The 25,999-nt window shown below is 47.6% G+C and overlaps 1 protein-coding gene and 1 long non-coding RNA gene across 8 annotated transcripts; one reads left to right on the top strand and one right to left on the bottom strand.

Moving 5' to 3' along the window:
- Positions 1-2,638: 2,638 nt before the first annotated feature.
- On the top strand, positions 2,639-24,442 carry DNAI2 (dynein axonemal intermediate chain 2). Of its 7 annotated transcripts, none has more exons than XM_078600757.1 (15): positions 2,639-3,114; positions 5,903-6,054; positions 7,528-7,783; positions 8,339-8,500; positions 9,006-9,124; positions 9,351-9,493; positions 11,244-11,357; positions 15,859-15,998; positions 17,320-17,442; positions 19,264-19,487; positions 19,854-19,992; positions 21,286-21,432; positions 21,864-22,100; positions 23,084-23,125; positions 23,724-24,442. In XM_078600757.1, exons 3-15 carry the CDS (start codon positions 7,601-7,603, stop codon positions 23,727-23,729), a joined length of 1,779 nt encoding a protein of 592 aa, XP_078456883.1. In that variant the 5' UTR covers positions 2,639-3,114; positions 5,903-6,054; positions 7,528-7,600; the 3' UTR covers positions 23,730-24,442. The 7 variants fall into 7 exon arrangements, with proteins under 7 accessions (XP_078456883.1, XP_078456880.1, XP_078456882.1 ...); XM_078600754.1 differs by having other exon boundaries at positions 5,903-6,096; XM_078600756.1 differs by having other exon boundaries at positions 5,903-6,099.
- On the bottom strand, positions 5,795-11,589 carry LOC144722573 (uncharacterized). Its single transcript, XR_013586063.1, has 3 exons — positions 7,764-11,589; positions 7,199-7,325; positions 5,795-6,945 (listed from the first exon to the last, which is right to left on the bottom strand). It is a non-coding gene; the product is annotated as an uncharacterized LOC144722573 (long non-coding RNA).
- Positions 24,443-25,999: the final 1,557 nt, after the last annotated feature.

The raw sequence follows: 25,999 nt of genomic DNA, 5'->3' as shown, positions 1-25,999 counted from the left end.
CAGCACCAGTGAAACGTCTTCATTCCAGTCACTCGATGAAATCCCTTCGACGAGTTGCACGCAGGCCGAGTGGTACGGAGACGGAGTGGCACGCAGACGGAGTGGCACGCAGGCTGAGTGGCACGCAGGCTGAGTGGCACGCAGATGGAGTGGGACATAGATGGAGTGGCACGCAGACGGAGTGGCAGACGGAGTGGCACGCAGACGGAGTGGCACGTAGACTGAGTGACATGCAGGCTGAGTGGCACGCAGTCTGAGTGGGACATAGATGGAGTGGCACGCAGACGGAGTGGCAGACGGAGTGGCACGCAGTCTGAGTGGGACATAGATGGAGTGGCTCGTAGACTGAGTGACATGCAGGCTGAGTGACACGCAGTCTGGCATATCGACGTAGTGGCACGCAGTCTGAGTAGCACAGATGGAGTGGCACGTAGGCTCAGTGGCACGCAGACAGAGTGGGACATAGACGGAGTGGCACGCAGACGGAGTGGCACGCATTAGGCACTGAGCACAGTTGTAACATGGTGCCAAGTTTCGGGACCATTGCTAAACGTTAACTTTGCTTTCAAATATGTACAACAAGGCGCTTCCAGATAAATATGATTTCAACAAGACAACACTTGTGTCGGATACTAAAGCTGTGGGCAAGCAGCGGCCCAGAAAACCCCATTGCTGCCAGGCCCAGGGTAGGGTGGTAACGATACCGCCCCCAGGTTGATGAATTTCCATGGTCAGGGTTAATGAGTCAATTCAGCAATTGATTCCTGCCCACATTGCTTGTCGAATGTATAGCGGCGCCATCAACTAACGATATACTCTGCGTATGAATTGAGAATAGAAGATGGCTACTCGCGCAAATAGGTACATTTGGTATGGGCAGTGGTCATATTTAACGAACTGCCGTTGCTCCTTGAGGCGAAATTGATGGGAACATTGATCCTGCTGCAATTTCTGTAGTAAGGGGAACGGAAATGTGTATGGTGGTATCTCTACCGATGTACGTGAGTTTTGGGTTATAAAATAGGTTTTACCTTTTCTGTCAATAAAACAGGTGTTGGGATGTTAACACACCAAACTGAAACCTTTTGCAAGGAATTATGTCTGCATTAACCACAGATACTTGTGGTGAACATGCAAAAAAAAACATGCCCTGATATTATATGCATTGTATTGAAACTGATTGATCCACACCAGAGACAGCTTTCTTTAGCGCCTAGTCTCACACAGTGTTAGACCAGAGGACGCCAAAAGGCGACCAGCACAAAGACAATGCCACTTTCAGGACATTGAGAGCTCGGGGTGAGCAACTACATCATGGGACCTCCATTGCCAGTATCAAAATACAAGAATACATTTTACCCTTTCTGGCAATAAACCAGCTGTGTTAAGATGGTAACACACCAAACTTAAACCTTTTGCAAGGAATTATGTCTGCATTAACCACAGATACTTGTGGCGAACAGGCTAACAACAAAACACACACGCTTGGATATTATATGTGTAGTGAGTAAGCAGGGAGAGCGAGACTTGCTACTGGAGGCAACACGTTTATTATAACTAAGGGTACGCAACACTAAGGGGTAACGGCCCCTTACACCCTATGGCCTATACCCTAGGGAGGTCGCCCCTCCGGACTAATGTGCCCTCACTCTGATTATAGCTCTACCCTAGACTGACTGGTAAGCTCTGAACCCGACCCTGGCCAGGGGTAAGGATTCTGCCCTTTGGACTCTTCGCTTCAGGTCTTCAGAGTGGTTCTTCAGATCCCCAGGTCTTCAGGTGGACGATGACTGCCGGATCCGTTCAGAGGTCCGGCTTTTGTACCCGTTTATGAGTCTCTCCGCCCCTAGCCACTCCTCCCTTCTAGAACGCTCTAGGGGGCCCTGGAATATCGGCATCCCCCCAGCCCCCCTCTTGGGGTCTGGGGTCCCTGGTGGCCCAACTCATCCCACCTATCCTGTCCACCACCCTCTGTTGGCACGTGTCCGCTACGGCAGCTAAGAATCAATGGCGATAACCATAGCGCCCAACAATGGCACTACGGTAAAGTCACGTATGTAGAAGTAAAATCAAAATAGATCACGAAGTGCTCGTCCTCAGGTGAAAATGTCGTAAACCACAGCGAGGGAACACACAGAGGGACATCACACACAGAGGGACATCACACACAGACATCACACACAGAGGGACATCACACACAGAGGAACATCACACACAGAGCACACAGAGGGACATCACACACAGAGGGACATCACACACAGACATCACACACAGAGGGACATCACACACAGACATCACACACAGACGTCACACACAGAGGGACATCACACACAGACATCACACACAGAGTGACATCACACACAGAGGGGCATCACACAGAGGGACATCACACACAGACATCACACACAGAGGGACATCACACACAGACATCACACACAGAGGGACATCACACACAGACATCATGCACAGACATCACACACAGAGGGACATCACACACAGAGGGACATCACACACAGACATCACGCACAGACATCACACACAGAGGGACATCACACAGACATCACACACAGAGGAACATCACACACAGACATCACACACAGAGGGACATCACACACAGACATCACACACAGACAGAGGTGGGACAAAGTCATTGTTATGCAAGTCCAAGTCGAGTCGCAAGTCATCAAATTCATGACTCGAGTCTGACTCGAGTCCAAGTCACATGACTCGAGTCCACACCTCTGCACACAGACATCACGCACAGAGGGACATCACACAGAGGAACATCACACACAGAGCACACAGAGGGACATCACGCACAGACATCAAACACAGAGCACACACAGAACGGCAAACTGCACGGAGGCAAATACAGCAAGCACATGGGAGACGCGAACTCGGCAAACCTTATAAACGTAATGCGATGCAACCCAGTCGGCCAACAACACAGTTGGACACTAAACCTGGTTGAGCACGTATTTCAAAAGACTGCTAAATCTTGCCTTCGTCTTCTAGGGTGAACACACCAACGTAAACAGAGGGCAAGGCCTCGTGGACAGACACGAGGTGCAAGGCAGCAGAGAAGACGCACAGAGAAGACGCACAGGGAGAGAGGTGTTCTGGGCAGTACAGAGTTGGCGTCTCCCATCTTCTTGCTGCATTTGCCTCCGTGCAGTTTGCCGTTCTCTGTGTGCTCTGTGTGCCATGTCCCTCTGTGTGTGATGTCTATGTGATGTCTGTGTGCTCTGTGTGTGATGTCTCTCTGTGTGTGATGTCTGTGTGTGTGATGTCTCTCTGTGTGCTCTGTGTGTGATGTCTGTGTGCTCTGTATGTGATGTCTGTGTGCGATGTGTGCTCTGTGTGTGATGTCTGTGATGTCTGTGTTTGATGTCCCTCTGTGTGTGATGTCTGTGTGCTCTGTGTGTGATGTCTGTGTGCTCTGTGTGTGATGTATGTGATGTCTGTGTTTGATGTCCCTCTGTGTGTGATGTCTGTGTGCTCTGTGTGTGATGTCTGTGTGCGCTTGTGTGTGATGTATGTGATGTCTGTGTTTGATGTCCCTCTGTGTGTGATGTCTGTGTGCTCTGTGTGTGATGTCTGTGTGCTCTGTGTGTGATGTATGTGATGTCTGTGTTTGATGTCCCTCTGTGTGTGATGTCTGTGTGCTCTGTGTGTGATGTCTGTGTGCGCTTGTCTGTGATGTATGTGATGTCTGTGTTTGATGTCCCTCTGTGTGTGATGTCTGTGTGCTCTGTGTGTGATGTCTGTGTGCTCTGTGTGTGATGTATGTGATGTCTGTGTTTGATGTCCCTCTGTGTGTGATGTCTGTGTGCTCTGTGTGTGATGTCTGTGTGCTCTGTGTGTGATGTATGTGATGTCTGTGTTTGATGTCCCTCTGTGTGTGATGTCTGTGTGCTCTGTGTGTGATGTCTGTGTGCTCTGTGTGTGATGTATGTGATGTCTGTGTTTGATGTCCCTCTGTGTGCTCTGTGTGTGATGTCTGTGTGCTCTGTGTGTGATGTATGTGATGTCTGTGTTTGATGTCCCTCTGTGTGTGATGTCTGTGTGCTCTGTGTGTGATGTCTGTGATGTCTGTTTGATGTCCCTCTGTGTGTGATGTCTGTGTGCTCTGTGTGTGATGTCTGTGTGCTCTGTGTGTGATGTATGTGATGTCTGTGTTTGATGTCCCTCTGTGTGCTCTGTGTGTGATGTCTGTGTGCTCTGTGTGTGATGTCTGTGTGCTCTGTGTGTGATGTCTGTGTGCTCTGTGTGTGATGTATGTGTGCTCTGTGTGTGATGTCTGTGTGCGATGTGTGCTCTGTGTGTGATGTCTGTGTGCTCTGTGTGTGATGTCTGTGTGCTCTGTGTGTGATGTCTGTGTGCTCTGTGTGTGATGTCTGTGTGCTCTGTATGTGATGTCTGTGTGCTCTGTGTGTGATGTCTGTGTTTGATGTCCCTCTGTGTGCTCTGTGTGTGATGTCTGTGTACTCTGTGTGTGATGTCTGTGTGCTCTGTGTGTGATGTCTGTGTGCTCTGTGTGTGATGTCTGTGTGCTCTGTGTGTGATGTCTGTGTGCGATGTGTGCTCTGTGTGTGATGTCTGTGTGCTCTTGTGTGTGATGTCTGTGTGCTCTGTATGTGATGTCTGTGTGCTCTGTGTGTGATGTCTGTGTGCTCTGTGTGTGATGTCTGTGTGCTCTGTATGTGATGTCTGTGTGCTCTGTGTGTGATGTCTGTGTGCTCTGTGTGTGATGTCTGTGTGCTCTGTGTGTGATGTCTGTGTGCTCTGTGTGTGATGTCTGTGTGCTCTGTGTGTGATGTCACTCTGTGTGCTCTGTGTGTGATGTCTGTGTGCGATGTGTGCTCTGTGTGTGATGTCTGTGTGCTCTGTGTGTGATGTCTGTGTGCTCTGTGTGTGATGTCTGTGTGCTCTGTATGTGATGTCTGTGTGCTCTGTGTGTGATGTCTGTGTTTGATGTCCCTCTGTGTGTTCCCTCGCTGTGTGGTTTACGACACTTTCACCTGAGGACGAGCGCTTGTGTTGCATTCGAAACGTCGTGATCTATTTTAATTTGATTTAATTTCTACCTACGTGACTTTACCGAAAGAACCAATGAGTATAGTAATTCATGCAGTCACGGAAGCATCAATCCTAGATTAATGTCACTCCATATGCATTGTTTTTCAAACTGATTGGTCCACACCAGAGACAGCTTTCTTTAGTCTCTCACAGGGTTAGACCAGAGGACGCTAAAAGACGAACAGCACAAAGACAATGGCTTGTTTAGTCAACTGCATCGCTACACATCGGGAGGCAAACAGAACACCGCGAGAAAACCCACGGCAACATTGGGGGAGGAAGGGGAGAGGGGTGGTTAACCCTCAACCTCCCAACGATTTCCCGAGCTCTGCGTTCCTACATGGGGATGTGTGTCGAACTCCCGCATTGTGGGCGAGCGACCAGGCAGCTTTGTGGCGTTGCACGCGCGGGGAGGCATGCGGGCAGTGCCGGATTATCGTAGTAGCAATCGTAGCTACATATGTAGTAGTAGCTACACGTATAGTAGCTACACATGTAGCTACACGTGTAGTAGCTACATATGTAGTATGTAGTAGCTACATATGTAGTAGCTACTACAAACGCTACGGGCCCCGCACTTTCAAGGGCCCCGCGCTAAATGCTTTCAAGCTATCAATTCCGGTTCAATGACTCTGCACTTGCTCTATCACTATAGTACTATACCGCCTTCGACTGTTACGAACGACTGGGTGTTTAAGGTTAGCGATTTGTCGCATTATCCGGCTGTTTAGCCAATGAAAAAATACAATGACTTTACTGTGCAAGTTAAAAATGTCCGTGTTTTAATATTCACGTGTTTTTATTTATTAATTTATGACAACAGACGCGACAGGCCCCGCCCCCGCTTCACGCGTCACTGCCGCGTGGGGGCGGGGCGCCGGGACGGAGGGAAAACCTCGCGCCTGGCAACGGGGGACGGCCCCGCCCCCGCCTCGTCGCCATGGAGACGCCCAAGGACGCGGACGAGACGACTTGGTGAGGCGACTCGGCCCGGGAGGACGACCGCCGGTCAACCAGGTTGTGGTGTCCACCCCCTGTGTGTGTCCACCCCCTGTGTGTGTCCACCCCCTGTGAGTGTCCACCCCCTGTGAGTGTCCACCTGTGTGTGTCCACCCCCTGTGTGTGTCCACCTTCTGTGTGTCCACCTCCTGTGTGTGTCCACCCCCTGTGAGTGTCCACCTGTGTGTGTCCACCCCCTGTGAGTGTCCACCTCCTGTGAGTGTCCACCTGTGTGTGTCCACCTGTGAGTGTCCACCCCCTGTGTGTGTCCACCCCCTGTGAGTGTCCACCCCCTGTGAGTGTGTCTGTGTGCACCGCACGCGATTTGTGCATCTGCAAGTCATCTCAGTCTAGTCAACAACCCATGGTATACCACCAGGGCCTGTTCCGTGACCTCCTGGCAGCGAGCCTTCGACACTTCACGTGGCCTCAATGTGCACTTGGCCTGGCACAGGCGCCGCGGTGACGTCACCGTCACTTAGCGGTGTATGGCCGGTATCCTCCACGTGTGTGTGTCCACCACCAACCACAACCACTAACACTGTGTACGTGTTTTACCCACCCTTCTATCGTCAACCACGTGTTTGTTTGAATGATCCGCTCACATATGTGTGAGTCACAGATCTCATACAAGCTAAGCATGTGAGGGTCTGGTTAGTGTGTGGTTACTAACAGGACTTCCCGGGTGTTGTAGATGCGGGGCAGTGAGGGTGGTCAGGAGATGGTGATGATGGTTGTTTGTGGACAGTGTCCCGCATGCCTCCCGTACATTAACCACGCTTGTTCCCCGAGATTGAGATTCGTTTCCAGCCACTGGTTCGTGTCGCGCACCAGCCCAGACCGGATGTTCTCACTTGTCGGTACCACCTGAGGTCACATGACGAGAGTGGTCTCAATGTCTTTATGTGAACAGCAGTAGTGAGTGAATGGTGCGAGAACCATGTGGAATTAGTGAGCGGTCAAGTCATTCACTCGTACTTGCCATATAAATACATCGGTATGACTAAAGTTTTGCGACTTTAGGTGCTTGCAATTCCAGCTCTGTCCCTTAGACGAATAGCAATACTTGTGCGTTGAATGTACATGTTAATGGGCGCTGCGGTGGCGAGGTGTTAACTACCTCGCCTGGTATGGAGGAAAGCGTGGCTTCAATCCCGACGCTGAATGTTGCTGTATATTTGGAGTTTCCATGTTCTCCCCGTGGGCGCGTGGTTTTTTCTCCGGGTTCTCCACTCTTTCCCTCCACGCTGAGGAACATGCATTTAGAGTATTTTGCTGATATAAATGTCCACGTGATGATAAGCCACTTTGTTGAGCTATCATTTGTGGCCAGGCCACTTTAAAATAACTATACAGCTCAGTGGGCCTTACCTGGTAAAATAAAAAAGAGTTTCCTTGAGTAATACAAAAAGTTTAATGTTTCATTGTACCCTTTGTGTTTCTCTGCAGGTTAGAAACAGAAGCGGAAACGTGGTAGTGTCTGTGTGCCGCCTATCAGGCCGGCCTGACACAACGAGTGGAGATGGAGATTGTGTACGTGTACACCAAGAAGCGCAATGAGTTTGGACGCCAATGCAACTTCTCTGACCGCCCGGCCGAGCTGCACGTTGACATATTGCCCGATCCGAGCCTGGCCGCTGACTACATTCCTCGCAACCCGTGTGACATCGGAGTGCAGTGCGTACAGGAGATGTCCGAGCACGAGGTAGGCGCAGCCATTCGCGTCTCACAAGTGCCGCCCTGCTGCGTTGCCCTGCTGTAGTCCTTCCCAGCCGCTGTGCAGCCGCGGCAAGGCCCCAGGTGTGCCACGCCATTTTCTGAATTAGAGGACAGGCAAGCGAGGACAGACGAACGCTCAGTGCCGTTCAATGGCCGATCCAGCCCCCACCTCGCGCCCTCCCCTCGCCATTGGTCACGTATGCACCTCCGATAGCACGATTGGCTATGTACGGTGCGAAAGAAGTTCAACATACGTACGTATGCGCAGTGTGTGGCACACGACCGTCAGCTCCCACCCCCGGCTCTCTCAACCGCCTCTTAGCTACAACGCATTCCTACCCACCCAGGCCCACATGGTGTGCCGTACAGGACGAGCAAGCTCGAAAGTGAGTGATGTAGAATGATATAATTTGAGAAGCACGGGCCTACTATATGGGGCATAATGAAAAGTATTTAAACTTCGATTATAGATAGAGTCGTGGTTTTCTTGCGATTGTCATTGTAAAATTGTTGTTACTTTCCGTCTCATTTCATCTCACAGGTGAACACGGAGCGTTTTGACACAGAAAGTAAAGGTGTAAACCACGTGGAAGGTGGCTGGCCAAAAGATGTCAATCCGCAGGAAGCAGAGCAGACCATTCGCTACCGCAAGAAAGTGGAAAAGGATGAAAATTACGTGAACATCATCACACACTTGGGCACTGTAAGCGTCGCATGCCAACGAAAGATGCTGCACTCACTTGGCACGATGGTTGTGGAACGTTGCAAATGCTTGTCCGACTTTCGAAAAAATTGTCACGAGTGTGTAAAATTATGGTGCATTTAACACAATAAATAAACCGAATCAGATGATTTGTTTAAAGGTTTAGATGACCTACTTTGTTGTGTTACTTTGTATATTTTGGGTTTCATTGTTATTTATTATCACATATGCAGACAATCGGAAATGGATCGTTATGTACAGTATCAGGCCCACAAAGGAAAAGGGATATTGCTGATTTGTATTGTTCATTTACATGACCATGACATTGTTAAGTCAGTCTTTGAATCACTTGACAATCTGTAACCTTCCCTAGGATTATGCAAATAATGAGTTAATAAAAACAAATAGCTGGCATGCTTCCAGAACACAATTTACTTTGCCAAGGGCTGCGTGCACACATAGGGTAATTAGTGCAACCTTGTCTTTTTGCGTTGTTCACCCGTAGATGATGGAGCACTGTGTGAAGCAGAATAATGCCATCAATATCTACCAGGAGTACTTTGAGGCTGAGTCTGTGGAGGTGGAGGAGGAGCAGCCTTCTGCTAAAACAATCAACGTTTTTCAGTAGGTATCCAGATTTTTCTGATCTCTTGCTATCTTCACATTGACCTTCTGCTTTTGGGCAGTACTTCTCATGCATAATTATCTAATTGAAGGAAAATTCTCCGATTAGCGCGGTTGGCTGCGTACGACGCGAAATAAGTTCAACATACATACATCCTGTCTCTGTTGACATTGCCGAAGATTGTTGCCACAGATGTAAATGTTGTGCTTTCTTTTTTTCTGGAAGAGATCCAAATGAGCTGAAACGAACAGCCACACACCTGTCATGGCACCCCGATGCAGGACGTAAGCTGGCAGTGGCTTACTCCTGTCTGGAATTCCAAGGGGCCACGTCGGGCACAAGCTCCGACTCCTACATTTGGGACATAGGCGAGTGGCAAGCTGCAGAAAACCGCTACCACCACATACATCACATACATACTTGGCTTTTTACATGTTATTACAGTAGTCACCATATACAATACTTTTGTAACTTAATTGGAATTGTGCTATAATTGGTCTGCAACGAATCTGCCTGAGCCAACTCACATTGCAGGAAATACTTCACGTTGATTTATATTGGTGCAATATTTTCAATTTCCCCTGCGACAACACAGTTGTTTTGGTTCTAATTTCTATTTGCTTCAATGCTGAAACTTTATTTCATTTTTTTCCCATTTTGGTGACTCGGATCACTCTTGCAATCGAGACTCATCATCGTCCCTTGAGTTCTCACCTGGTTATACAAAATAACTTTAAACTTAACTAGGATTGCACAATCCGTAAAGCTGTCACCCCAACCGTTGGGAGAGAACCACCTCAGGACCCAATCAAAACCATCACCTTGCCATACATAGCAGGGATCACTAAAAATATTTCCAAAATCATGAGCAAATACAAGATCCAGGTCCGATTTAACACAGTACATAAAATTCGTGATCTGATCCCATCTGTGAAGGATGTGATCCCTGACATGCAATACCCCGGTGTCTACAAACTAAACTGTGCCTGCGGCAGTAGTTACATTGGGGAAACTAAGCGACATGTCTCAGACCGTATTCGCGAACACAAGGCGGATCTGAAATACGGTAGGACCAACACCTCTGCTTGGGCTGATCATTGTTTTAACACTGTGGGCACACATGAAATAGATTTCTCCAAGACGAAGGTAATATTTAAACCCACTGGCTATCAACAAATATTTGTTCATGAAGCCATCCAGATATATAAATACAGACAATTTCAACTGAGAAGATGGGTACAAACTGAGCAATCATTGGAATGACGTTATTAACCAGGTAAAGTCATCACTGGCTGTGATGCTTCCATCCTACCTGCCTATGTTAGCAGGTTTTTCCGACTCTCTGAGTTACATTACCTTGTTAAATGTCTTCACATTAACAGGCTAAATGTCTCACTAACATAGCTGCTGCTCCCTTTTCCTCGATGTGGTGGTGGCGTTCGTTGTTTAATAGGCTGAATGTCTCTCATTAACACAGCCGCTGCTGCGGGAGCCGTCTCACATCGACATGCTAATCTCTCATCTCGAGCAATACAATGGCTTCTTCAGCACTGTAGCCGCCGTGGGGTTACATTAACATATTGACATGCTAATCTCAAGTAGCATAATAGCCGAGGTATATCTAGCTCTGCGATCTTACATTTACTTGCAAATTCCATCTCTAGCCCCGCCCACTTACCCTTGGGTTTTACCCATCCCAAACCGATATAACCTCTGGCTGCAGTAGCTCTGTCGCTACATTTCTTCTTGCCTCAGCAGTCCGCCTGCTGTATTTTTTCACCTGAAGACGATTGCATGCTTTGCGATCGAAACGTCGTGATTTATTATTATTTTATTATTTTTCTATCTACGGGACTTTACCGAAAGACCCAAAGAGTATGAATTCCTGCAGTCCCGAAAGCTTTCAGTCAAGATTTAACGAGGGAAATTGGGGCTGCCGGCTAATCATGTGGTGGCTGCCTTCCTGCGTGTCTGTGGTAGCTCTTTGCATCTCTGAGTGTTCTCTCTCTACGAGAGTGAACTAATTCTCTGCGCGTCACAAGTTTAAGTTATTATTGAAATATGTTGTTCCAATCATGTCCCATGTTAGGTAACGATGCTTGTTTTCTCTGCGCTCAGAAACCCCCAATAAGCCGGAACTCGCTCTGAAGCCGGCATCTCCCCTCGTGTGCCTGGAGTACAACCCGAAGGACTCACACATCCTCGTGGCTGGCTCATACAATGGCCAGATTGGTTCGTACATAGCAACCGCACGTGTATGATTACGTGGGCCCTTTAACGTGTATTTGCCATCAGTTCATACAGCACAGTTTGGCGTGTCTTTGTGTTGTGTGTCTCTTTCTACATGTGGTTCTGCCTATGCTGTTTCTGTGTGTCTTTGTGTTGTGTGTCTCTTTCTACATGTGGGTCTGCCTATGCTGTTTCTGTGTGTCTTTGTGTTGTGTGTCTCTTTCTACATGTGGTTCTGCCTGTGCTGTTTCCGTGTGTCTTTGTGTTGTGTGTCTCTTTCTACATGTGGGTCTGCCTATGCTGTTTCTGTGTGTCTTTGTGTTGTGTGTCTCTTTCTACATGTGGTTCTGCCTATGCTGTTTCTGTGTGTCTTTGTGTTGTGTGTCTCTTTCTACATGTGGTTCTGCCTATGCTGTTTCTGTGTGTCTTTGTGTTGTGTGTCTCTTTCTACATGTGGTTCTGCCTATGCTGTTTCCGTGTGTCTTTTTGTTCTGTGTCTCTTTCTACATGTGGGTCTGCCTATGCTGTTTCTGTGTGTCTTTGTGTTGTGTGTCTCTTTCTACATGTGGGTCTGCCTATGCTGTTTCCGTGTGTCTTTGTGTTGTGTGTCTCTTTCTACATGTGGGTCTGCCTATGCTGTTTCTGTGTGTCTTTGTGTTGTGTGTCTCTTTCTACATGTGGGTCTGCCTATGCTGTTTCTGTGTGTCTTTGTGTTGTGTGTCTCTTTCTACATGTGGTTCTGCCTATGCTGTTTCTGTGTGTCTTTGTGTTCTGTGTCTCTTTCTACATGTGGTTCTGCCTATGCTGTTTCTGTGTGTCTTTGTGTTGTGTGTCTCTTTCTACATGTGGGTCTGCCTATGCTGTTTCTGTGTGTCTTTGTGTTCTGTGTCTCTTTCTACATGTGGTTCTGCCTATGCTGTTTCTGTGTGTCTTTGTGTTGTGTGTCTCTTTCTACATGTGGTTCTGCCTATGCTGTTTCCGTGTGTCTTTGTGTTGTGTGTCTCTTTCTACATGTGGTTCTGCCTATGCTGTTTCTGTGTGTCTTTGTGTTGTGTGTCTCTTTCTACATGTGGTTCTGCCTATGCTGTTTCTGTGTGTCTTTGTGTTGTGTGTCTCTTTCTACATGTGGTTCTGCCTATGCTGTTTCTGTGTGTCTTTGTGTTGTGTGTCTCTTTCTACATGTGGGTCTGCCTATGCTGTTTCTGTGTGTCTTTGTGTTGTGTGTCTCTTTCTACATGTGGTTCTGCCTATGCTGTTTCCGTGTGTCTTTTTGTTCTGTGTCTCTTTCTACATGTGGGTCTGCCTATGCTGTTTCTGTGTGTCTTTGTGTTGTGTGTCTCTTTCTACATGTGGGTCTGCCTATGCTGTTTCTGTGTGTCTTTGTGTTGTGTGTCTCTTTCTACATGTGGGTCTGCCTATGCTGTTTCCGTGTGTCTTTTTGTTCTGTGTCTCTTTCTACATGTGGTTCTGCCTATGCTGTTTCTGTGTGTCTTTGTGTTGTGTGTCTCTTTCTACATGTGGGTCTGCCTATGCTGTTTCTGTGTGTCTTTGTGTTGTGTGTCTCTTTCTACATGTGGTTCTGCCTGTGCTGTTTCCGTGTGTCTTTGTGTTGTGTGTCTCTTTCTACATGTGGGTCTGCCTATGCTGTTTCTGTGTGTCTTTGTGTTGTGTGTCTCTTTCTACATGTGGTTCTGCCTATGCTGTTTCTGTGTGTCTTTGTGTTGTGTGTCTCTTTCTACATGTGGTTCTGCCTATGCTGTTTCTGTGTGTCTTTGTGTTGTGTGTCTCTTTCTACATGTGGGTCTGCCTATGCTGTTTCTGTGTGTCTTTGTGTTGTGTGTCTCTTTCTACATGTGGGTCTGCCTATGCTGTTTCCGTGTGTCTTTTTGTTCTGTGTCTCTTTCTACATGTGGTTCTGCCTATGCTGTTTCTGTGTGTCTTTGTGTTGTGTGTCTCTTTCTACATGTGGGTCTGCCTATGCTGTTTCTGTGTGTCTTTGTGTTGTGTGTCTCTTTCTACATGTGGGTCTGCCTATGCTGTTTCTGTGTGTCTTTGTGTTGTGTGTCTCTTTCTACATGTGGTTCTGCCTATGCTGTTTCTGTGTGTCTTTGTGTTCTGTGTCTCTTTCTACATGTGGGTCTGCCTATGCTGTTTCCGTGTGTCTTTGTGTTGTGTCTCTTTCTACATGTGGGTCTGCCTATGCTGTTTCTGTGTGTCTTTGTGTTGTGTCTCTTTCTACATGTGGGTCTGCCTATGCTGTTTCTGTGTGTCTTTGTGTTGTGTGTCTCTTTCTACATGTGGGTCTGCCTATGCTGTTTCTGTGTGTCTTTGTGTTGTGTCTCTTTCTACATGTGGGTCTGCCTATGCTGTTTCTGTGTGTCTTTGTGTTGTGCGTCTCTTTCTACATGTGGTTCTGCCTATGCTGTTTCTGTGTGTCTTTGTGTTGTGTGTCTCTTTCTACATGTGGGTCTGCCTATGCTGTTTCCGTGTGTCTTTGTGTTGTGTGTCTCTTTCTACATGTGGGTCTGCCTATGCTGTTTCTGTGTGTCTTTGTGTTGTGTGTCTCTTTCTACATGTGGTTCTGCCTATGCTGTTTCTGTGTGTCTTTGTGTTGTGTGTCTCTTTCTACATGTGGGTCTGCCTATGCTGTTTCCGTGTGTCTTTGTGTTGTGTGTCTCTTTCTACATGTGGTTCTGCCTATGCTGTTTCCGTGTGTCTTTGTGTTGTGTGTCTCTTTCTACATGTGGTTCTGCCTATGCTGTTTCCGTGTGTCTTTGTGTTGTGTGTCTCTTTCTACATGTGGGTCTGCCTATTCTGTTTCCGTGTGTCTTTGTGTTGTGTGTCTCTTTCTACATGTGGTTCTGCCTATGCTGTTTCCGTGTGTCTTTGTGTTGTGTGTCTCTTTCTACATGTGGGTCTGCCTATGCTGTTTCCGTGTGTCTTTGTGTTGTGTGTCTCTTTCTACATGTGGGTCTGCCTATGATGTTTCTGTGCCTGTGTTTTATCACACTTTACTTCTAATTCAGCAATCTTTGGAAGAACGTTAATCAACCAGGCTATGTGTTAACTGTGTGTTAACCGACCCTCTGTGGTGCATTGCGTTACACTTCTTAATTTTACTAAATTTGCTTTCTCAAACTTTCGATTTTCTTGCTCTAAACCATCGTCTCTCCTCCGGCCACTGTGGTCCGGAATTCCACACTGCCCCCTCCTTGTCCCCTCGTGCGTCAGCTGGTCCCGCCTCCCCAGTCCTCTCTGCCCCCCCCTCTCTATTTAAGGCCTCGGCACAGATTCTTTGTCCTTCTGTTGGTCTTGGTGTGTGTCATGCCCGGTGTGTCTTTGTGTGTGTCTCTCTCTGCATGTGTGTCTGCCTGTGTTGTTCCCGTGTCTGTGTTTTATCATTCATTCTTACCTGATGGTTGTTTGTGTTACAACCGAAACGTCGTATTTTATTATTATTTAAATATATTTTCTACGTGACTTTACCGAAAGAACCAAAGAGTAATTCCTGAAGTCACGAAAGCTTTGAATCTAGTTTAAATCTCTTTGTGTTCCGGCATGCGTACATTTTCTGTTGTGATGGGATTTCTCATCACAGATTTGATGCAGATAGAATGTTAGGCGATTATACAGAGACAAAGATCCCCAGTACAGCCTTAACGGATTGTAGGGGCAAGTGCTGTTAGCGAGCACCTATTAAGGACGGCACAGCACACAAGGGGTGCGCAGCACCACATCCGGCTGCCTTTGTCTCCCTAGTGGTGATGTTTACACATTATACCAGATACTCATTTGAGGCTGAATCGACCTAGGGGAGGCACAGGATTGGTTCAGAAGATAATCGTCACTGGTGTTGGTCATGAGCAGCAATAGCATTCGGGTCTCCGGGTTCGTAGCACAGTACGGTAACCACTTCACTACCGTTCCCCAATCCCACTGATTCCACAGGGCACCATGACATCATAACTGCAGGTTATGTCGTCTAAGTGTCTGCTATTATTGGAGGCTGCCCATGTGTATAAAATGTTTACTATTAGCCAGACAATTGTGCGGAATGCCATAGATGCTACGAAAGTAGAGTCAGACGTGACTTTAAATTAATGTATTAAAGGCTGACGATGAGCACAATTTTAGTCGAAGCTCCTCACCGTGGAGGTAGAGGATTTGCCGGCACGCTTGACTCCTGCTGTGCTGTGGTTATCACCGCATGTGCAGTCTCCTGCTGGGGTTATGCTGTCCCTGTCCATTGCACTGATTTCATATGAAAAGTGTTGGCAGCCAATCACAGACAGTCGCAGGTATTGTGTGGCTGGACACACGTGCCTTCTGACCTGGAGGCCAATCACATAAAGCCACTGATATCACATGGTAGTCAAAGTTTAACATCAGTCATCATCGAAGAGCCACTATTCCCTCGGAAATATAAGCCTACATTAATATTACTTTCAACAGTCACAGAATGTCTTAATAAAAATAAAAACCACGTTCCTTGTCACGTCTATAGCCTATTGGGACACACGCAAGGGCTGTCAGCCCGTGGAGACCACGGCCATCGAGCACAGCCACCGGGACCCCGTCTACAAGGTCATCTGGCAGCAGTCCAAGACCGGCACCGAGTTCTTCTCGTGCTCCACCGACGGGCAGGTGTGTTGCATGGTTCGCTCCTCGCCGGTGGTCAGTGAAGGCTAACGGTGGACAGTAATACTGCACTTGGAAGTGTTCCTGGTTATTCCTCATACTGATGAATTGCATAGAGCAGAAACTGGAACCACATGAGATGCAAACACTTTGGTGGTACCAGCTTCTTTGTACAGCCAGGGGAAGTGAATCGTGATCACATGTGCTTGTAGACCTTGCAGGAAACACAATCCAGTGGTGGACGATCATGTCATAATCACAAATTCAACGTACCATCTAGAACAGTGGGTCCTAAGCTCCGGTCCGCTGGCCACTGGTGGTAAATCCGCGGAACTGTTGCACATCTGGTTTTTGTGTCACAAAACACCACGTTTTTACTGCACGGTGACTCGCAGAAGTTTTTGGAGGGTTTACAGTTGGGCCCCGCGGGTGCACAATGGTTGGGAACCACTGCTCTAGACCCATTGAGTGAGGATAAATACTCAACCCCCATCCCCAGCATTCCCCTGGTTAGTGTAGTTATTTATTATTAAGTAATATGATCCTTGTTTACACAGGAAAGTCTCAACTCTTTTTCAGGAGGGTCCTTCCAAGTTTACACAGGAGGGGCGATGTTGCTGCTACATGTTATCCCAATTGAGTAATTTGCAGATAATTTCTCATCCTTGGGATGTGTTCGCCAAAACCAGTAGCACTGCGCGTGTGGGTGTGTTTAGCTATGGGAGTAAACTAAGAACCCAGAGGAAACCCCATGCAGAACAGGGAGAGAGTTGGGAATCAAACCCAGGATGAGGCACAAGTGTTACCACTTTGCCACCCTGCCCCTGAGCTAAGAGTCCCCTGTGTTAATAAGATATAGGCATATTTTAGCCGGGCACATGCCTGTAATCCAGCAGCACTGTGGAGGCGAGGGTTGGTGGATCGCACGCATTTTGTGAAACTCCCTTCCCACGGACGTCGAGGAGAAGCCGTATCCTGACTTGCCAGGAGAATACAATACAGCAAAAATATGGACTCTTACTGTTTGAGATAGAGTGTTTCTCCCTCGCACACGTGGATTTTCTCACGTGTAAACACGAATTAATTGGCCGACAACACCTTAATATATAGAGGACCGCAGAGCTTGCGGCGGCTAAACGCGTGGCTGATTTCCCACTTATCTGCAGTTCTTCGGACCTCTGAGTCGAATACTGTGTGCGTTACAAGTGAAACTGATTATATTATTCTAATTAATAAGTAGTCGACTTGAGTTGCACAGGCTTGGCGTGCGGGCGGGTGGGCGGTTGTCCAGGGTGGAGGGTGAGATCTCTGGGCGTCCGTGTGGCAGGTGCTGTGGTGGGACGTGCGCAGGATGACGGAGCCCATGGAACGCCTCGCGCTCGACCCTGCCAAGAAAGGGGATTTAGACAATGCAATGGGAGCCACCTGTCTGGAGTTTGAGCCCACCATGGTACATCAGACCGACTGAATATAATAACCATTACTATTATAATTGTAAGTGTTTTTTCTAAATATTAAATCATGTCTTCACACTCGCAGGTGCGTATTTAATGAATGGTTGAATTATTGTTGCCTTGAGACTAGTTAATGGATCTCCTGATTGTGAAGGTAACAAGCCTTCCCACATATTTGGCTCCCAGAGACTTATGGCAGCAGCGAACACGAACGACTGCACTGATGAGTCCTCAAAAAACACAAAATAGCCATGCGTTCAGTTCTTTTTGAGCTGGTGGTCTAGACAAGGCTGAGAGGTGTATACATGCAGTGCACATATTTTACGTGTTTTAACATCTATGGATTGAATAGTTTGATATTGCAGTACTAATAGGATGTAAATCTCTCTAAACTTTAAGCAGTGCGACCGGTGCTTACGTGCACCAATGCTGTGTCGGGTTCATTAGGGCGTAATCAGTCGGCAAGCAGAGTTTCATTTGCTGGAGTTAGCTGGTGCAGCGTCATCGCAGCGTCGTCCATGTCTGTCGTTCCGTGTCTCGGCTTTTTATGAGGCAGTAAATAGTTTACAGGGTAAATATTTAGGGCTTCAAACACTTTTGGTTTATGAGTGAAACTAGTGACTTGTGTAGTGTTGTCGACAGTGTGCAGTGTATAGTATAGGGACAAATGTATATCGTATAGCGTAACATCATTATCACCATCAGCCATGGTTGATCCATAGCTGGATGAAAGCATGTCCATGCTGTCACCATACCTCATGGTTCTGTGATGCCGCAATCCATCTCGCTCCTGCCAATGAGTTGATTTCATTGGCCCATCTCTTTGCTTGTTGTCATCTCGGGCCCGTTCTCTCCATTTGCAGCTATTCCTTCATGAGTCGCATCCACCGGCCATTGTCCCATCTCGCGCTGTGTCCCACAGAGACCCACTTACAGTCAATACCATCGACGTCTTACAACTGCATTTGTTCTCTCATCCACATGCTCATACCTCTGACTTCCAATGTAATTCCGACTATGCACCTCTCCCTGCTTTTCTGAGCACTTGTCAGATTCTTCTGATCTATCTGCCATCACAGGTAATATGCACTGATTTAAAACTTTCATCTTTGCCAAACCAGTATGTTACTTTTCACGATCAAATTCAGTTTTCTAAAACTAGACCCAATTTTACAAACGATGTATTCAACTCCAAATGGAAAGTAGAACACAGCACAACACCGTAATGGTTGTCGAGTGCAAAAGTCTGTGACCACCTGCAGACAGGAGGACAGCAGTTAGATCGGTGAGTTTGATGTTGGAGTGAGGATTGAGAGGGGTGAGCGTCCATCAGAGTTCTCGGCCAGCACAGCCATGAAAGCAATGGACGCGTTTGTTCAAAGGTAAGCGCAGCATGAGATGGACGTGGAGAAGCCCACATGAGGGACATTAGGCAGGAGAAGTTGCCATAGTTGGCTCTCCCTGAAAATTCCCTTTGGAAAGAACTGGAAAATATGACGTGTTAAAATTCAAAAAAAGGTCCTCGTCTTAAAGAACAGTAAACATCTTGACTTAAAGCTTTCATGACTGCAGGAATTCATATTCTTTGGGTCTTTCGGTAAAGTCACATAGATACTACGCGACTTTACCGAAAGATCCAAAGAATAACAGTAAATATCTTACAATTTCACAGTGACATGCGCGTTTGATGTAATTGTCATTTTCCTACAATTTCTGGATGTTGCCAGCTGACAGCATCTTGATGCAGTTGACAGCGATCACTGGCGTCTGAGGAGGGAATCCTCCCGTATTAACCTGACACGCCGTGTCCCGCGCAGCCCACCAAGTTCATGGTGGGGACAGAGCAAGGGATGGTGGTGTCCTGCAACCGCAAAGCCAAGACCCCGGCGGAGAAAATCGTGGGCACCTACAGCGGCCATCACGGTCCTGTCTACGCCCTGCAGCGCCATCCGTTTTTTCCCAAAAACTTCCTGACCATCGGAGACTGGACCGCTCGCATCTGGTCAGAAGAAATCCGTGACTCGTCCATCATGTGGACAAAGTGAGCGCAAGGAACCCGTCTCGTATTTACTGTTATACTCCGTTCCCTGCCATCTGGCGCTGTGGCTGGAGCACTTGGCTCATGATCGGTCTCAAAGTTCAGACTAGGGCTGCCACCTTTTCTACAGATGGCACCGAGACATATCCGCCAGTCAGCCTAGGTCTATCATAACTATGCAGGTTATTGTAAAAATGAAATTCACCAAAATACCGGTAACCAGATCTCACTACAAATCAATTCCTGCTACCCGAACGCAGATCTCAATTTCCTGAACAGGTGGCAACTCGAGTTAAAATTCGGGTAAAGGTCATTTCAGCGAGCCCCTGCGATGCTGTGCGTTAATAGCCAAGCGGTGGTTCCCTGCAGGTACCACATGTCCTACCTGACCGACGGCTCCTGGAGTCCGGTGCGCCCGGCCGTCTTCTTTACCACCAAGATGGATGGCTCGCTCGACGTGTGGGACCTGCTGTTCAAGCAGAACAATGCGACTCTCACTCTGCAGGTAGTAGTAACAATACGCGTTTTTATAACAGCAGAACTCATGCAAACTGCAAACACGTTAGATGCATATTCTATTGTTCTTTCGGTAAAGTCACGTAGATATAAAAAATAACAATAAAATAATAAAAATAAAGTGAATAAAAATATCACGACGTTTCGATCGCAATTCAAGTGGTCATCATCAGGAACAGGGAGGTTAGCCTCTGAGGGCAAGCTGTTTATAAAGGTTTAGAGATGGGTGGGGCAGCTAATGTTAATGTCGGAGAAAGCTCTGACACCGGCAGTAGGTCTACACCAATCAAAGCATTGCACCTCGCTCCACACACCCACACTGCTGACGGTGGAGGATACCAAGAAAACACAAATCAAGTCATGACCCAAAGTGGTTGATGACATCTTTCCAATGATTGCTGAGTCTATAACGTTCCTCTCAGTTGAAATTGTGTCTGTGTCTGTATATATGGATGGCTTCATGAACCAATCTTTGTTGATATCCAGTAGGCTTGCAAAGTTCCATCGTCTTAGAGAAATCAATTTCGTGTGAGCCAGCCGCATTAAAATAATGATCATCCATGGCAGAAGTATTGGTCCTGCCGTGTTTCAAATCTGCCTTATGCTCACGGACACGGTCTGAGACATGTCCCTTAGTTTCCCCAATGTAACTGCTGCCGTTAGATGCATATAGATGAATATGTTTCCAGCCGATTAATGAGTGTTCATATGAATGGGAGGAAATCAGATAATTCAAAGAAAACCCACAGTGTGCAAGGGGGCAATACTCTATCCCTTATAGGTTGAATAGTGATATTAGTCCGCACTTTGCTGTGCCGCTTCTCCTGGTGAGCCAGGGTACAGCTCCTTCTCAACGGCCACCGGTAAGAAGGGGGTTTGACAACATCTGTGTGTGATCCACCAATCCCCACTGCTGCTGCTGCTGCTGCCTCCGGAGTGCTGCCGGACTCCATGCGCGCTGCCCCTGCTCCTTCAGCAGCTGGCGCCACCCGCACGCAGCGCCTCATGGTGCTTCACTCGCAGTGGGGTGTGATACGCTCGTCCACGGTCACTGTGCCACATCACCGCCTGTCTGTGTTCACAGACATGCTCCAGTGACTGGGTTAACATTGGATAACGTACCCGCGTGCCCAAAGAAGAACGTATTTAACCAGTCCATGTTAATGGCATTTAACACGTACCAAACACTTGGACATTGTCAAATAAAATGACAGAAATGGAAAGTGTGCAAAGACGCATGGAAAGGTACATCCTTGGAATGACATTGCCTGCGTTATGTGTCTAGGTGAGCGATGAGCCCCTGCACAGCCTGCGGATTCAGGACAATGGGCGGTTTTTGGCGTGTGGGTCCCAGAACGGCACAGCGACGCTCCTGGAGCTCTCCTCCGGTCTCTCGTCACTGCAGCGCAATGAGAAGGCTCTCATCACTGCAGTAAGTGAGGCCACATCCTCCGTTACAGTTTGGGGATACCCTTGACCTCCTTTCATTCGGAGCCGTCTCCACAGAAAAGTCACTTTAGTATTTGCGTGCGATTTACCTGAACTAATGGCATGTTACAAGGTCCGTCAAGATAAATAGATTGTCGCGGCCAATGCTGCTCAAGCTACAAGGCCTCATTGCGTCAGATTCTGCAAAAGTTGCACAGCTGGCACCTCAGACATCTGCTCTTACAGTCTCCCACCCTCTGGGTTTAGGCGGGGTCCTACAATGGATCGACCCTTACTGAATACAGATTTGTAGGGTACCACTGAAAAAAAAAAGCAGCCATTATTCTGTCGACAAAGTGTCATTTTTGAAAGGGGAAGTTTGAAGCAGAGCATGGTGTTTAACGCCACCTTTTCTGCCTGCCTTCCAACGCCGAGATGTTCGAGCGGGAGACAAAGCGAGAGAAGATCCTGGAGGCGCGACACCGGGAGATGCGTTTGAAGGAGAGGGGCCGCTCGGAGCAGGGACGTGACGAGGAAGGGCGCGAGAGCCAGGCCGAGGAGTCTCGCCACGACCTGGTGGCGCGGGCCGAGCGCGATTTCTACCAGGCGATCGAGGAGGAGCGCAGCCGCCACGCGGCTAAGGAGAGCCGCCGGCACGGCGACGACGAGCAGGTACCGGCACAGCCTCCGGCCTCCCCACCAGCCATGCTGCCGTGTTTGGCATGAAGGGCTCTTTTACTGACGGCAGGGTTCCACGGTGAACGCTCGTGCCTGGCAGCAAGAAGCGCTCAGATTGGGTTACTGCTTCCAGTGCCTTTGTGTGTTCTGAAACCCGACAACGCACAGGAAACTCATGCAGAACAGGGGGAGAATGGTAAATCTCCACACAGAACGACGTCCGTGTCGGGAATTGAACCCAGGGACGTCTTACTGCGAGGGACGAGTGTTACCACAGCGCCGCCGCTCTGCCGCCCATGTTTCTGTGTTAACGTTAGGATTCAAGTTATTATTTGGTAGGAGCCATTAACTTTTTGGCGAAAGAGTCTGTTGAATAACCCATGTGGAAATGCATATCAGCCTTCAAAAGTAGCTGCTTTGCACATGTGGATATGCAAATGTTGATATATAATTGTTAACCAGTAAAATATTAAATGTTAATGCTCTTGCTGGTATGTTGTGAACACAGTTACAACAGCAATAACGTTTCAGCTTTTACTCTAATTGTGACTGAACATTGATTGTGGCTTTTGTCAGTTTGATAACCTGGTCAAGTGGCCTAGCACTAGAAGCAGGCAGCTCGCAATGGGAGCGTGTAACTGGTCCAGCTCAGCCCATCAACACTTTTCGGGTCAATAAAATTAGTACCATAGCACTCTTTGGAAAAGTCAACAGTGGTGGTAGTATGGATAGATGCACCCCCACCAAAGGAAAGAAGTTCCACTACTGGGTCAGGGCTGAAACGAGCACCGCCGTGATCATCATTTGAGGAGGAAATCACGTTGACTGTTATTTTTAAACTTACAAGTGTTCAAAAATCATAACCCCAGTAATGCCATCCACTGCAGCGCAATTCATGGAAAACTTACAGATTGTTACTTGCCAGGGGCTTTTATTGATTTATTGTTTACGAACATCCCAATGTTGTTTTTGTGCAGGAAAAGGGAGCTCTGGAGGAGGAGGAGTACGAAGGAAAAAAGGTAATGCTCGTCTTTTTTATTTTGATAATATTGATGGTGCCTGCAGTAGTTCGTGGCAAAAGCTTCAAAGAGAAACAGCACAATAGGATTACGAGTGGCTGCGAAAGCTTTCGTGTGATGCCAGCTGCTGGGCTGGCACCAGGAGGGGCAGGTTCCAGGCGGCCCTGCTGAGCAATCTAACGCCTGGCCTAATGATAGACACCACAAGAGAAAGAGCATCCAATATTCGCCGGGTGGTGGTGGTGGTGGCTATGCATGCCTGTAAACCATAACTTTGGAAGTGAGCTTTGGTGGATCGCATGAGCCTAAAAGATGGAATATCATTTCATTTCCATGAATTTGTAATAATAAAAAATTCTCTCATACACGGTTTTATACGCGTATCATGAACATAGAATGGAATTTCATTAGAATGTTTCATTATGCACCTAGTGTTGTGTAATATGTATTATACTGGCGTTTTGGATAATAATAGGAACTAAATTAATCGGAGATGGACACATTATCGTTTTTTTACTTGTTCAATGCGTGTCTTGCGGACGCGTGTGATTTTGCCGCTGGACGCAGTGTGAGTGAAGCCGCCGCCGTCTGTCTGCAGGATTAGCCAGGAACTGGCTGCACCGAGGGTGGAGGCAGGATCGGCAGCGCGAGACGCGGGCTCTGCACCACCGGTCTCATCGACGGGGATAGCCTCGTGCACTCCATCCTGGAGTTTATAGCGGCTGTTCGAGTTTCAACTTGGTAATACGCAAGACATACTATGGGAATGAAGCCTGTACTATGTCTTCTAAGGCAAGTGTGTCTATGTTCGAGTTGTACTATGTAAGCCAAGTGTGTCTATGTTCAGGCTGCTTTCATTCAACTCGGCTTCTTTTGCACTCTACTGTCTTTATCCATTCATGTCGATTCACCTTGTGCCTCTTTTGGCTGTGTTTTTTCATTAAAGTGATTGCCTGCTTAAAATAGGCACTGCTCATCTCCTGTTACAACCCTAAGCCAGTGGTGGAAATTCCACGTTCCCATGGCAGAGGTGACTCCCTCCATTTTATAACCACTGTTGACATCACCACAAAGGGGTCATTCATTTTGAGTGACCCTGAAGGGATGATGGGCCGAGTTATCCCCCAGCCAGACTTAAATTGAAAGCAGCTCAACCGACCACTGACCCCACTGCTGGGTCACCTGGCATGGATATTTCCCTTCGGGTTCATTATATTCCAGTTCACTCTTTTGTCTCCTGTATTATCTGCTGTCCATTTGATGATTCCTGTCTGATGTATTATAGCAGTTCTGCAAATAAACACAGAATAAAAATTGCACGTGCCTTACAGAATGAATTTAATTTGTTTATTTTTAATTTTACAACGACTGTGTTGTTATTAATATTTGAGTTTTTTTGAGTTAGAGCGCGTAAATATATAAATGTGTTGTTAAAACCCGCCACCACCCGACACAGCCAACTAGTAAGGGTTGTCATGTAAACAGAACACTAGTACAGCACACCGGTGTGTTGGAGAGCCAAGCCACAGCATTTACAATCTGAGTACGTTTCGCCAGTAATTACAACCAGCTTCATCAGGCGACAGCCAGATTTGTGAAGTCTAACTGTTTCGTTCCTTATATAGAGGTGTAGATGTGGTGACCACACTGCGCTCTTGCGCAAAGTTGGGGGGGGGAGATTAATGAGTCAACGTACATTATGCATGTGCATTATACGAGCCCTTTGATCTTGTCCTTCCTGTCCATTGTGTATTAAAATAGCGTACCAATGGTAATCCCTATTGAAGTATGGTGCCCTTTATAGGCACGCATTTAAACAATGTGTAGTGAGTCCAACTGAAAAGTCAACAGTGGACAACACTATTTATTTCACTAACTCAACATAACATAACACAACCTACACTTGGGTGTTGAATGCTCATCTAGCCACACTACGGCAGAACTAGACACGGTTCGCTGGGTCCCGGCTAGGACCACAAGCTGGGTCCCGGACCGCGTGGCTAGAGGCTTCTTTTACCCGACGTGGATCTTCTTCACCAGCAACCCGAAGAACCCCGAGCCCCTCACGGGGCCCCCATTATATCGGCCTGGGCTGGGGCTGGCTCCGGCCCTCGCCCCACCCACCTTCTAGATCTCTCGAGCTCTTTCCCAAAGGCTCCCGAGAGCTCCTTTAGACCACGTGACCACCCAACGGCCCCCGTCCACCGGTCGCCCCCCTCCAATATCATCTGGTCACGTGTCGGCAGGTCAACCAGCGTACCATGCCCCAACGTAACCCTGGTTGGCTGACAATCCCTCTTGCTCCCTCACCGAAGGCCCGCACCGCACACTGTACGTGGTGCCTCCGCGCTGATCAGCGCTCACCCAAGCCCCGCTAGGGCTGGTACTATGCCCAGTAAGCGGGCTACACGTAATGCCAACACATTATCCGCCGTGGCTTCGTAAGCCCGGCACCACACAGTGACATCACTACAAATGTATTCTTTTTGGTTCTTTTGGTAAAGTCACGTAGAAGGGAAATAATAAAATAATACAAATAAAACAATACGACGTTTCGGCCACAACGCAAGCAGCCGTCCTCAGGTGAAGAACAGGGCTGTCGGAAAGACAGCGTCCAAAACGTCGTGAGAATTATTTTATTATGTTTCTCTGATGTTATTTTAGTCTCGTGCTGATTATTCGTCCTTAATAGGTTTTTAAAAACTGATAATTCGTCCTGTTTCCCCAACATAACATTTGCCACACGTACAGTTAATCCTGTACACACCTTCTCTTGATAGCTTCGGTAATACATCTTTTGTACCAGATATTAATTTCTGTATTTTATGTACCGTGACAAATCTAACTGATATTTTGTTTTTCCAAACATCTGAC

Source organism: Lampetra planeri, chromosome 15 (assembly GCF_965212315.1).
Source record: "Lampetra planeri chromosome 15, kcLamPlan1.2.h2, whole genome shotgun sequence".
NCBI classification, from domain to species: domain Eukaryota; kingdom Metazoa; phylum Chordata; class Hyperoartia; order Petromyzontiformes; family Petromyzontidae; genus Lampetra; species Lampetra planeri.
The sequence above is the reverse complement of the archived record's forward strand: the minus strand, read 5'-3'. Positions and strand labels throughout refer to the sequence as shown.